The following is a 14,299-nucleotide window of genomic DNA, read 5'->3' on the forward strand; positions in this document are numbered from 1 at the left end:
GTTGACAAACTTTAGTTTAAAAGATTAGAACTTATTTTGACTTAGAGCAGAACTGAAAACAAAAAAACACATAGCCCATGTAAATTATGGTCTCCTAGGTAATATCTGGGTTTAGAAGAATCTGTAGGAAGTAGGTAAAGGTGTCAAATATCTTCCCTTAAACCAGAAGAAAAAAAAAATATGGGCTGCTGCTGTACTTTTTTTTTTTTTTTTATCATTATGGATTTCAAATGTAAAATTCTCAGGAGTACATTATTAACATTTAATTAAGCACACTCCATATATATATATATTCATTCATTAAATAGGGGAAATTAAGAACATATTTTTAAGTTACAATGAATTTTCAGGAAAAACTGGATTCACAAATCTGAAAGATGTACAAAAATGAAATTAAAAAATAAATAATGAATATAGGTGGCAATTAAATATCCACAGACATATGTCTGCAAATGTGGATGAAGCAACTATCCACACTTGTGATGGTTGGGTGGGGAGACATTCCCCAGGGAAAGCCATCTAGTCTCTGAGTCCTGCAAGTAGAGAATTTCTGGATAGACAAGGGTAACTTAATCTATTACACCCTTTGTTAACAGTCCCTATTTTTATCACATGTAGGGTTAACTTATTATGTCCTAATCTATTTAACACATTCTGAAATATCAATGTTTAAGTCAAGCTTTTTATATATCATCGGTCAACTTATTTTGAGTTGTCTGTCCAAGTAATAGCTTCCTATCTTGGTACACATTAAGTAGCTAGTAGGTAGTAGAATCTGGGAAAACGAGTCAGGAGACAATTTCTACTCTATTACTCATCTTTTTAACTTTCCTTCAGTATTTATTAATTGTATAAATGTGCACTAATTAAACCAGTAAAAATAGCATGAGTGAATGCCACACAATTCTATTAAACAAAATCACTTTTTTCACATATTAAATAATCCAAAACTATTTTCCTTTGTTTAAATTGAGTATTTGCTTTTAATTAATCCACAGCTATTTTCCTTTGTTTAAATTGAGTATTTGCTTTCCATTCTGCCAGCCTGCCAATAACTAAGTCTCTTAAGCTTTCTTTATAACTGCAAAGATTCTAAACTGTTGTATAATGATATTTATGCTAAACACACTTAAAGTAGACAACAAAATTTCAAGTAAAATAAACTGTATCCACATCTATTGGGCCAAAACAGGTCTCAACATCTAGATTTTACTTCTATAAATTACACAAATACATTGTACATTCTTAAATAATGAATGCTTACAATATTAATCTGTAAGCCTTTCTACATAAAATGACTTACACAGGAATGTGAATGAATCAGTATTTCTACTACAGATTGCAACTCTCTGTCTTCTCTTTTGTGGCTGTTGTTTTATTTTCCTGATTTATACAGACTATTGTACCAGTCCTTATGCTTTGGCTATGAAATCTGTTTGAGCTGAATGAGGCAACATTGGTTATTAAGGCTTATTTCAATGATGGAGCATTATCCTTAAATCTGATGCCATCTCCAGAGAATAGTGGGAGAATCACAGCTATCTTGAATCTTCGGGCTCTGTTTTGATGACTTTCTTTTCTAAGGTAAATGCTGAGTGAGGGTAGTCTTTTAAAATCCCAAGGCTCTCTGCAGAAACACAGAAACACAACGCAGGTTGTTATTTTAAATCAGTGGACAAAGTCAAAGTTACAAACCAAACCCCCGAACTCCAAAGCAAATATCATCAGTTGTTGGAGATTCTGCAAGTCCATATAAAATTGTTTATGGAGCTGTGGTTAAGAGCTTGGATTTCAGGTTTATATTCCATTTGCCACTCTCTAACTGAATTAATACTAGGACATGTGCACACACACACGTGTGTGCAAACATACATATACACATATTCTGAAAGAATTCTAGAAAGATAACCAATAATACTAATAGCTTATCTAAAATTAGGTAGCTCAATTTATGAATCTATCTTGTCTATTGAAAAGAGAATTTTAAGTCCTGTAGATGGAGTAATAAAAATAATAGTTACCATTTATTGAATTCCTATCAGCCATTCCAATTCACATATACTATTACGTTTATGTTTAATCTTTATAACTACTTTATGAGGTAGGAATTATTTCTATTTCACAGATGAAGCAACTGAGAGTTAAGTAGTGCAGCTGGGATTATTCAACCAACTCTGAGTGAGGAGATTACATTGTATGGTATCTCTATTACCTGTACTCAAAAACAAACAAAACAAAAAACAAACAAAAAAAACATTTTTTTCAGGAATTCCTTCATTTTGTTCTACATAAAACTCTAGCTCTACTATATGTCTGTGTAATACAGATACAAAAATGTGTCCCCATGGTGAGAAATTTATAAATAAATAGAAATGTATAAATATATATAAAATCAATGTAATTGGAGTGTTTCTTTATATAGACTCATCTAAGGAAGAGAAATTGTTAGGAAGTTTTCTTTTAAAAGATCTTTAAAAAATCAGTTATTTTCTCAGACTAGAAAACAGGAGACCAGGATAAGGTCTTTTAGGATAATTTCAATTTGTCAACCTCTTGGACATTCTTTTAAAGCAGCTAGAATCAGTGTGCAGTAGCACGCTTAAGTCACTATACAGAATATTACTTAGGAATTGGGCCTTCTAGGCATCTGCTACTAGGACCAAAGCTGAAATTGAAAGAAACTCTCTCGATAGCTTTTTTCCAAGTAAGTAATTCACTGTGCTTGGGTGATATATTTAAAGTCAGGTATAATTCCAATGCTTGTAAACCTACTTTTCCCATTGACTTATAATACAAATTTAGAGTCATTTTATCTGGCAACTTCTTCCTCTATAAAACCAGTGACTTTCATTAAGCGACTCCTAAATTTTCTGTAACTCAAAGATTGAATGCTAACAGATTCTTTCAACTAGTGTTAGTCTCTTAACTTTGTCTACCTCACTTTATTTGGGAAAAAAAAAATACATAAAAATCTAACTATAATGAAGAACTGCTTATCCTTTGTAGAATTCATTTTACTTCCAAAATACAAACATCATCCCTAAAACGCATCTGGCAAGAAGAACTTGAGATTCTGGTTACACGATATTTTTTTACTATGAGAGAAAACATTAGTCCATAAATTTCACATTATATTATTGCCAGAAAAAGGCAATAACAAAACTCAAATTAACTACTTATCATTCAGTTACACTTTTGTAGAAAAGTCACCATTCACCTAATAGCTGATCAAAATAATCTCAACTTTCATGAGCTTTCCTGTCATTTTTTGGAATACTACATTATCAAAAATATTGCTCACGGGAACAGTAGGTAGAAGAGTGGTTAAGGCATTGGACTCCCATATGGCCGACCACAGTTCAAGTCCTGGATCCGGAGGCTTGAAAAATCACACTGGACATGTGTGCATGAGTGCCCAAAATCCCGAGAAGAGAACAAAGAAGGGATTATGGCGTGACCATCTTCCTTAGGGAATGATTTCTCACTTTCCCTCTGTCTATTTCTGTCTGTCTCTGCTGAGTGTACATGCCCTATGGCAAAAAATCTGAAAACAAATAAAACAAACAAACAAACACAAAAATATTGGTCATGTTATATCAATCTATAATGCCCAAGGGGTGAAAAAAATTGACTAGAGACATTGTTGGTGATGGTATTTTACAGGGAGGAGACAGAGAATGCCAGTGCAAGTAGAAGAGAATTGGCAGATGTAGTATTGTATTAAATGTTTCTCTGTAATCACACAGCACCATCTCACCTGATGAGTGGGACTTTGCCTCACTGGAGTAAAGTCTGCTCAGCTCCCCATCCACCACAAAATGATGGGGTTGTCTGTTCTGCAAATTAGGCATTCGGAGATTCAAAGGTCTTTCTCCTAATGAAAGGGAAAAAAGTAAAAAATATAAATAATATATTAAAAACACATCACGGTCTGTCTTAAAATGGGCTTCCATAAATTGTGTGATCAAGACTTATAAGCGAGTAAAGTCAATAGGAATTGAAAAATTTAAACAACAGATGGAAAAAATATTTTAAATAATAATTTAGGAGAAAAATGCCAAGTCATTTCATGCTAGTCCCTAGGTTTACCATTCACACTGGATATTTTTAAGAGCTACACCTGAATTAAATAAAAGACTGAGACTTACAGTGAGCATTCCCATTTGTGTATATATCTTCTCTATAAGGCATTCTCTTACTAGTGCAACCATTTTACCAAGACATGTCATTAACCACATAGGAACAAATAACAAGAGAGGAAGAGAGACAGAGATGGCTTCAGGCCAATTATAGATTACTTAAAAAACAAACAGAAAAGACCTACAGGAAAATTCATGAGAAACAATTAGCACAGATATGTATAAAACACTTCATACACAGTTATATTCTACCATAAACCTAAATCCATCAGATTAGAAAGTTGCTACCCCACAGTGACTTATCCTGGTGTCACAAATGCTTTTGTAAATTGTCTTTTCTTTTTAACTGTTCACTCTTAATTGTTAAGAATGATTGAAGGAGTTAAACAAGATTCAGCTAAAAAGTTTCTGTAATATGCAGTTGTCGGAAAAGTCACGATACACTTTTTTCTGTTTTTCTATGCAAAAATGCGTCATGACTATTTTCAATGACTCAATAGTTAAAAAGAAAAAATTTTCCTTCAGTATTGTGATCTAGTCTTGTGTAATATTTTACTATATGTTGAAGAAAGTGTAAGGTAGTAATTCTTATTTAAAAAGAAATCTTACTTATCTGACAGTAGAAACTACTCTAGAAAAGTGTTACATATAAAAAAATGTCGTCACAAGCTTGTTTTTCTTCAAACACTTATTACTATTGGAAACTGCAGGATCTACGCATGTACTTTCATATGGTTTAATGCGCTCCACTAGAGTGTACGTTCCCAGTGTGTGAGGACTCACCCTGCTCACTGCTGCATCTTCAGTGCTAACAGGCAGGCCTGGCACGTGAGAGATACTAAGATAAGTCTGCTATGAATGAATAAATAGCAATGACTTCTGACTCTCGTCATGAAAAAAATGTTTTAAAATGATATGAATACTCACTAATCACACAGCTTTCTAAATCTAAGAGTTGTATACTATCATAATACTTTATAAGCAGTTACCATATTCTCTTAAGAACCAAATGTTGCAAATTTCACAAATTTGTTTTTGAAGTAAAAATAAATGAAGTTTTGACTTTTCCAAAAAGATAAACATCTCTCATAGAATCTGTTTCTCATGGAGAAAAATGACCTGTACTATTTTCATCTCTCATTTCCACCCTTTACAAAATACATATCAATCACATGTGCCAACTATTATCTAGGGATAAAAACAAACCAAAATAAAAAAACCTAATTAAAATGTGCAAAATGAATTTTTTTCCTTTTTAAAAAAATGGGACAACTTAAAAATTCATTTTGACAGAGAACCCATAAAGTAATCTCAGCATAATCAAGGTTTTAAAATGAGAATTTTCACTTTCTTTCTGAAGTATACAAAGGTGGCTCTAAGAGCACAGGTCATTCGAAAGATGCACCTTGTCCATCTGAGTTATCAGAAGTCAAGCCATTAGGGCTGTGCTCCTCCGAACTTTGCCTGTAAAGTCCTGTAGACAGTCGTCTTTCAGCATGCTGCAGTCTCTCATAGCCAGCTTGGGTGCAAAGGAACTCCATCTGCTTTGCCATCACCTTTTCAGGCTGCTCGTAAGTAAAGCAAAAAATAAAATCAGTAACTGAAACATTCCAGATTTTTTAATGGTTTAAAATGCCAATTTCAGACTCCAGCAAATATATTTAGTATTCATTAAAATTAGTTCACACTTCAAGTGGTATACATGTTCCATAAATATGCAAAGATGTCTATATCATCATGTTAAAACATAAAATGCTGGGTTTTGTACAAAAGAAAAAAAGCTTTCTTCTCAGCCCTACAAAGAGAATCCTCTCTCAGCTCAAAGGCAATAATAACCATAGCTTTGTTTTCCAAGGTATTGAGTCCTTTAAAGAATTTTTTAAAGAGAGAAACCTAAGAACAACAGCAACATCTGCTATAGACTGCGTCTAACACACAGGGTGAAATCTTGGCATTTTTATTTTAGGATCCTGGCACTACACAGACTCTGACATGATGACAGTATGTTTGGAGAAGAAAAGGTGTAAAACGGCTGTCTAGAAGCACAAGACACACCTTCCACTAAAATTAAACAACGCAAATTATGTAGAAAAACATCAGTGCCAACAAGGATCTTTACCTTCACCATGGGATGAAAATGCACTATTTCCCAGCCAATCATGTTTTAAAATACACAAGTAGTTGGCTGACATGTAAATTTATGTCTGTCTGTGTTTGGTATGTCCCCTCTCTGCACTGTTGTAAATTACTTATACGTCCATATTCAAACTGTAGATCTGGGATATGAGACATACGCATAGATATGAATCACTACCATGCCATATAAAGGAGTAGTAACAAGCCGATATATAAAACAAGTTACAAAAATTCCCAATACACAATATTAAAAATCCATAGGTGGATGGGCCAGCAATTGGTGTGGTGATTAACAGGTGCTGGATACTACATGGGCACACGCCTTTATGTGTACCCAAAGTCTTGAGAGAATGGAGGAGAAGAGACTGCAGGATAGCCATCTCCCCTGTGGGGTGATTTCTCACATTCCCCTTTCTCTGTCTCTCTCTGGCGAGGGCATGAAGTCTTTAGCCCAAAAAACAAAACAAAACAAAACAAAAACGAAACAAAACAAAACAAAAAACAATAGGTGAAATATATTAATTCACAGAGAAATAAAATAAATACTTGCACTGTTACTAATTGATGAAAGTTCAATAATCATTTCTGAGGGGGAGAATGGATTTTTCATTTTAACAACAACAACAAAAAACTTTACAGTACTAAATTTAACCAAAAATAAGTCACTAGGAAGAAGCTCAAGAGAAGTAAAAACTTCAGTGCTAGAAGGTAATGTTTTCAGAAAGGACTTTAAAATGTTATCTTCAATGTCACGCACAAATAACAGCAAAAGCATCTGAAGCTATATAGCAACAATTTTCAATATATATGAATTTAAATTATTTAATAATAATTACAATGGTGTCTATTAGTATTTTGAGGAATAGCACTATTTATCTCAGAGGTGAATTATATATAGCCACAGTCAACGTGGCTGTTTCCCGATATTAAATTGCTTTTTTAAAAATTTTCTTTAGTAAAGAATCTGCCTTATTTCCTACATAACGACAGAGAAGTAGCTCCATACAAATTCTGTTCATAAACCAAATCTAAGTAAGTCGCTATCACCATCTTGAGACAGCTGTGAATCAGATGACTTTTAGAAACAAACATAAATTCAGTCCTCAGATACTTAAAACTGAAGTTAGCTGGAGCAGTCACTTCTTTTTCGCCTACAGATGTTATTACGAAACGACAACTGGTAGTTTATTTACCTGTGAACTAAGAGCGGCAAGTTCTTCACTCTTCGCCCTAGCCTGCTGGAAGAGTGTGTGCACGGAATCCTGGAAGTCTGGAAACCCATCCTGTGGGCCCAAGAGTAAGTCTTTTATATTCAGAGTGTGTAATTCATAATAAAATAACCATATTATCAAAAGCTTAGAAATTAAAGCAAAGAAAATCATCTAATATCTCTACCTGAATACCCACGTCTAAGATGTTAATGTGCAGTATCTCATTCGTTTTTTTATGATACCGGTATCTTATTTTGTACACCTAGAACTTCAGTAAAAATAATAAATGAAAATATTTTCCCCCCACTGTTTCACAGTGGAAAGCAGATTTTCTTATCACTGATAATAATGGTGATGTTTATTTTACCTAGCGGTTCAACTAACCATTATCCTCATATTGGAAATTTTATTTTTTATTTTTTGAGAGGTTTTCGCTATAGGATGTGTGTGCTCGCCAGAAAGACAGAGAGAGACAGAGAGATAGAAAGCAAGAAATCACCCCTTCAAGGGGGGATGGCCACGCCGCAATCCCTTCTCCATTCTCCTCTCAGGATCTTGGGCACGCATGCACACACACCCAACATGAGTTTAAGCTACCGGGTCTGGGACTTGAATCGTGGTCGACTACATGAGAGTCCAGCGACACAGCCATTATGCTAACTGCTGGTCCCCTGGACAATTTAGATTATTTCCCTAACTTTTAGTGTTACGAAAAACACTACAGAAATACATTCATGGAAACAGCATGTTCCATAGGTTATTCGTTACAACAGAATCCCAAAAGCAAAATTATTGAAAAGCGTATTATTTTTTATGCTTTATATATACTTTTACTAAATTAGTAATGGCCTTTTACTGGTTTAGCAAGAGACTTTACTGCTTTACTGTATCACAGGCAATAGTCATTCCTTATTACTCATGGGTTATTGGTTCCAGAAACCATTCACCCTTCCCCACCCCAAATACCAAAATACAACGCTCAAGTTCTTTATAATAGTTGGTGTAGCACTTGCATGTAACCTATGCAAACCTAAGCACATCCTCCTCTATAGTTTAAATCATCTCTAGATTGCTCATAATACCTAATATGTAACTAGTTACATATTAGGCTATGTAAATAGTTGTTACACTCTCTGGTTTGGAGAACAATGACAACATAAAAGATTGCACTTGTCAGTAGACTCAACCACTGTAGGTCTGATTACTTAGCACACATCAGCAACAACATAACATTTTCAACAACAGTGGACTGAATCCAACTGCGAATGACCATTTCTATGCCAGCACTGGGTATTGTTTACTTAATTTGTGCCAGTTTATCTATACTTTTGATACTCAAAAACATTTTCAATCTTATATACTATAGTTGTATATACTTCCATTTCATTTTAGGGCTTCTACTTTGATAAAGTTTGGAACTGCATTCTGCTTTAGAAGTTTGGTAAGTGATATTCAGAAATACCCTCCAGTTTTTCTGAAATTTCTAGTTCCTTTTTTTTTTTAATTGTAACCCTTTAACCCATTTGGAAGTTTTTTGTTATATCTAATGTGGCAAAGATCAAACTAGAAATTCTTTTGAAATGCTATCTGGTAATTCCAACCTGAATTTAAGAATTCTCTCATGTTGGCTTGATTTCTTCTTTATATATCCTATGACAGGAAATGGGGCTTTGAAACTGCAAAGATCTGTACTTGTGCTCAACCCTATCACTTACTAGGTACAGACATTGGATAAGTAATTTAATCTTTCTAAACTTCAGTTTACTCTCATGAAAAATTGGGATAGGAAAACCTAGTAGGATTATTGAAAGGATGAAATGAGGTAATGCCTTTAATATGTAATAAATAAGCTCAGTACATAGAAATTACCTAATAGGGACCTGCAATTAGCATAATGGCTATGTCGCTGGACTCCCATGTAGTTGACCATGGTTCGAGTCCCAGACTCAGTGGCTTAAACTCATGCCGGGCATGTGTGCGTGCATGTGTGCCCAAGATCCCTAGAGGAGAATGGAGAAGGGATTGGGACATGATTATCCCCCCCAGGGGAGTGATTTCTCGCTTTCTGTCTCTCAGTCTCTCTCTTTCTGGCGAGCGCATGTGCCCTATAGCAAAAACTTCCCCCCCAAAAAAAGGAAAAAAAAAGAGAAATTACCTAATAAATGTTTGTTACTGATATTTAAGTTCATTCAAAAGCTACCAGATATAATCAGAATAAAGCAGATAACCTGCTATAAGATGGGAAAAAATGATAAATTTTAGGGATATTTACATGGCATACATAGCTTCAAGTATGAGCAGGAACTAGATATTTAACAGAGAGAGAATATTGAGTATATTGGTGGGGAAATGTCAGAGTGAAAAGAACTCTGTAAGTCTATAAACCTGTGCTTGGAGCCTGCAGGTAGCACAGTGCTTAAGGTGCTGGCCTCCCACATGGCCAAATGCAGTTTGAGTCCTGGACATGGAGGCTTGAAACTCACATCAGGTGCATGTGCAAGCATACCCAAAATCCTGAGAAAATGTAGGAGAGGGACTGTGGTGTGGCCATCCCCCTCATGGGTAATTTCTCACTTTCTCCCTCTCTGTCTCTTTGGTGAATGCAAATGCTCTATGGCAAAAATCTCTCTTAAAAAAAAAAAAAGAAAGAAAGAAACTTGTGCATAATGCTTAATCACACAACAAAAATGCAAAAACGTCTTACTCACTTAGTTCATGCACTGTACTCAGTATGGGAAAACAATGGCAAACAATACAGACATGCTTCTTGCTCTCCTGACAAATACAGTCTAGAAGGGGAAATGGACAGAGATCAGATCTTGAGCACAGCAGAGGGCAACTGAGGCAGAGCAGGCATCCCAGAGGGCATAATGTCTAGGCTGCGGCTTGAAGGAAAAGAATTCTTTACGAAGAGTCCCTAGTTGAAAGGCCTGGAGGAAATAAGAGCAGGATACACTCCAGAAGCTATTCGCTATGGCTAAAATAGGGAATACACTGAGAGAAAGGGAGTGATGCAAAACATTAGAAATGCAGGGCCAGGTTCTGTGAGGCCTTGGTAAGCTATGCTAAGAATTTTGGACTTTATCTTACATGTGAGAAGCCATTGAAGGTCTTGAAGAGACTGATCAGATCTGCATTTTAGAAAGCTCAACCTGAATGCCATGAGGAGAAAAATGTATTGAAGTGGAATAAAGGTGGTGGTAGGGAGACTAGCTAAAGGGCTGTGGTGAAGATAAAGAATGGTGACCCAGCTCTGAACCAGGTAGCAGATGGAACAGAGAAATAAATTCCTGAGAGCAGGCTACTGAGATCTGGATGGTGACATTTATTAGAACAAAGAACTCGGGATCAAGAGGGTTGAGGAGGGGCTGGAGTGATGAATTCGGCTGGGAATGGACTGAGTCCATCTGCTGATGAACCACCCTGTAGATATACCAGGTAAGCAGGTTACTGAATATGGAGCTTGGGGCAAAATCAGGACTGGAAAACTGGGCTAGGGAGTCATTAGCTTATGAGCAGACTCTGAGTGGAATGTACCCAGCCAGAACCCCCATGAGCCCCATTATCTCAATACTATTTTTTTTTCAATACTATTTTTTGAAGGAGCTTACAGACAGAGAAAAGGGTGACCTAGTCTTTTCATGTTAAGAGCCTCAAGTTTGGGGGCCAGCAGATGGCATGGTGGTTAAAGGTGCTGGACTCGTACATGGCTAACAGCAGTTTTAGTCCTGGACCTGGCTGCTTGCTTGCTCTCTTACTTCCCATCTCTCTCTGGACAAATAATTTTAAAAAATTAAAACTGAAGTTAAAATAATTATTAAATAAAAAAAAAGAGCCTCAAGTTTGAACTTGGGCAAAAAAGTTAATAGCATTATTTCCACTGTTACCACTTTTTCAAACAGGGATTACACCACCTGCTTTATCTGCTCAGTGGACATTTGTGGGGATTAAATGACATAATACAAACTGGCAAATCTTAGGAAAGTACACGCTGCCGTACTAACACATGGTGGCATTGTCAGGATTATGTGACTATGAGAATATTGAAACTTCGGACTCTAAATATGAAAGTGTTGGGAAAATGGACACCACTCTTCCATAAAGAGAAATAAAAGTTTGCAGTACTAAATGACAATATTCAAGTAATCAGTGATTCCTCTGCGACTGAGTACATTAGTCATTATTTTCTCCCACAGTCTTGACAGTTCATTGTGGAGGGAAAACTACAGGATTAAGTGTCTATCCCTGTATATGAAGTAGGTTCGAGGATAAAAGTGAAAACATTCCCAAGAAACGGGTCTCCTTCACATGAGGTTTGGTACAGGCCTTTGGTTGTATGTCTCTTGAGCTTTCTGCCCAGGCACCAGCTGTACCGTGCTATGAGCAATTTATCTCCATGTCATATTCTTGGCTGCTGCCATTAATCACAGTGTTCCCTTGCTGACGAGACCCTGGGTCTGAGTGCTGAGAAAATAAAAGATACAGGCGGGATGCTGTTCATGACCTAATTACTCTCATCCCATTGGTCTCCACCCCCATTCCTCATCTTTTCCACCAAACACTAGCAACTTGCTTTAAAGCCACCGCTTAGCTGTCTCTAAATGACTTGTTACAGCAGATGTTCTCAACCTCACATGTGCATTTTCCTTTTTTCTACTCGCACTTTCTGTATGAATAGCAGATTGTAATACTTCTGTTTTTTTGATCCAGGGGGTAGTCTACATCAAATGAGACCAGCTTTCTCTCCAACAAGCCTAGAAACTGCGTGGGTGGATATTGTGACCCTCTTCCCTCCCCGTCCCTCTCTCCTCTTACCCCCAGCCCACCCTCACACTGCTGGAACTGCTAGCAGATGTTCCCTCTAAGTCTTTCTCCTTCAAGCTCCAATTTTCAGATTTTCTGGGCTCTATTAACAAATCTCATTTCTTTTATCCAGTTATCTCTGGCTACTCTGACCCCCCACCCCCACAGGGTCAGGAATGCTGTCATCTTCCATCTTTGTCTGGTCTCTGGCAATTTCAGGGAAGAAGACTCACAGATTCGAGGTGCGAGCAGTCACAGCCCATTTAGTCAGTGGCCATCAGCCTGAGACTAGCAGCTTTACATATCCTTCTCCCTTCTTAGACCTTACTTGTAACACTGGAGGGAACGACCTTTTGTTCATGGAACTCCACTTGATTTGTTTGTTTGTTCTGGCCAGAGGGCATATGCACTTGCCAGAGAAAGACCAAGAGGAGGAAAGGTAGAAACCACCCTCACCAATACACAGTAATCACAATGCAATCCCTTCTCCATTCTCTCTCCAACCTGTTGGGATTTTGGGAATGCACACACAGATCCAGTATGTTTTTCAAGTCAAGAGGGGCAAGGATTCAAATAGCACAAGCTGGCCATGAGGGATCCAAATCCCTTAACTAGTGGATCTTGGGGCCAATCCTCAATGTATTCTTTTACTTACTTTTAAAAAATCTGCTATATGTTACATGCGCTTGCCAGAGACAGAGAGAGAGAGAGAGAGAGAGAGAGAGAGAGCTATGAATTAAGAAAGCATCTCTGGGGGAAGGGAGGATTGCCACGCAACAATTCCTTCTCTTTTTCCTCTTAGGATTTTGGGCACACACACACACACACGAGGTGCTTAGCATGTTTTTTTTGTTTTTGTTTTGTTTTGTTTTTGAGAGGTTTTTTTTTGCTATAGGGCACGTGTGCTTACCAGACAGAGAGAGACATAGAGACAGAAAGCGAGAAATCACCCCCCAGGGAGGATGGTCATGCCGCAATCCCTTCTCCTCCATTCTCCTCTCGGGATCTTGGGCATGCACATGCGCCCAGCGTGAGTTCTAAGCCACCGGGTCCGGGACGCGAACCGCGGTCGACTACATGGGAGTCCAGTGACATAGCCATTACGCTAACTGCTGGTTCCCCTTAGCATGTTTTTCAAGTCACCAGGTTCAAGACTTGAACTGTACCGTTATCCATGTGGATCTAGCGGTCTTAACCACACCGTTGTCTGGCCCTCAATGTATTCTTAATGAAAAGGAAAGGGTATTACTGAATCTACTTTAACATTTCTAAAGATTTTGGAGACTTTGGCTCAGTTTTTCAATTCCTTGGACGTGTTGTCAGGCCATCTTAAACATGTGCTGTCAGAAGCAAGCTAAAATAAGTCACATTTGTTTTGATTTATTCTATGTATCTTCCCAACATGCTGTTTTTATTCATTCTAAACAAATTAGCAGATTAAATGACAATCTCTTATATTTACATACATTCTGTAACTTACATTGTTAACTTTTTTACTAAAGACTTGTAACTGTTGACTAGATAAAGCTCATAGGATTACAAAATAGTACCTGTCACTCTACCCCTGCTTATATTGTTAACTTTTTTACTAAAGACTTTTAACTGTTGACTAGATAAAGCTCATTGGATTACAAAATAGTACCTGTCACTCTACCCCTTCTTTAAAGATCCTCAGTCTTGTGCACACTCTGCCTTACACCATACTAGCAGGAGGAAAGGTGTAGTCTCAGTAGTGTTTTACGTACCTAAGATGCTTTGGGAATGCTCAGTAGCACCCAGGAAGGTGGCACTATTTGAAGCGTAGGATGCAGACATAGATTAGGAGCCCTGGTTCTGCACCACTGGATAGCAAGGTGGCAACTTGGGCAAGTTACTGAGCCTTTCTAAACTTGGCTATAAGATGGAAATCATACAGCCTCCACTTAGGGTGGACAAGAAAGTTTATAGTACTGAATTTCAACTGCCTAGTAGGAACTGGTACATAATAGAATCAATAAAAAGTAGTTATTT

The 14,299-nt window shown here is 37.0% G+C and overlaps 1 protein-coding gene across 1 annotated transcript in view; it reads right to left on the bottom strand.

Annotated features, from left to right (window-relative positions):
* Positions 1-992: 992 nt before the first annotated feature.
* The window catches only part of NAB1 (NGFI-A binding protein 1), a 37,977-nt gene continuing 24,670 nt past the window's right edge, over positions 993-14,299 (bottom strand). The window contains exons 4-7 of the mRNA XM_006147817.2: positions 7,469-7,558; positions 5,545-5,704; positions 3,758-3,874; positions 993-1,627 (exon numbers count right to left, since the gene is read on the bottom strand). Coding sequence (XP_006147879.1) covers positions 1,539-1,627; positions 3,758-3,874; positions 5,545-5,704; positions 7,469-7,558 — 456 coding nt within the window. The 3' untranslated portion in view covers positions 993-1,538. The remainder of the gene's footprint in view (positions 1,628-3,757; positions 3,875-5,544; positions 5,705-7,468; positions 7,559-14,299) is intronic.

The sequence above is a fragment of the Tupaia chinensis genome, unplaced genomic scaffold (assembly GCF_000334495.1).
Source record: "Tupaia chinensis unplaced genomic scaffold, TupChi_1.0 Scaffold000225_1, whole genome shotgun sequence".
NCBI lineage: Eukaryota > Metazoa > Chordata > Mammalia > Scandentia > Tupaiidae > Tupaia > Tupaia belangeri.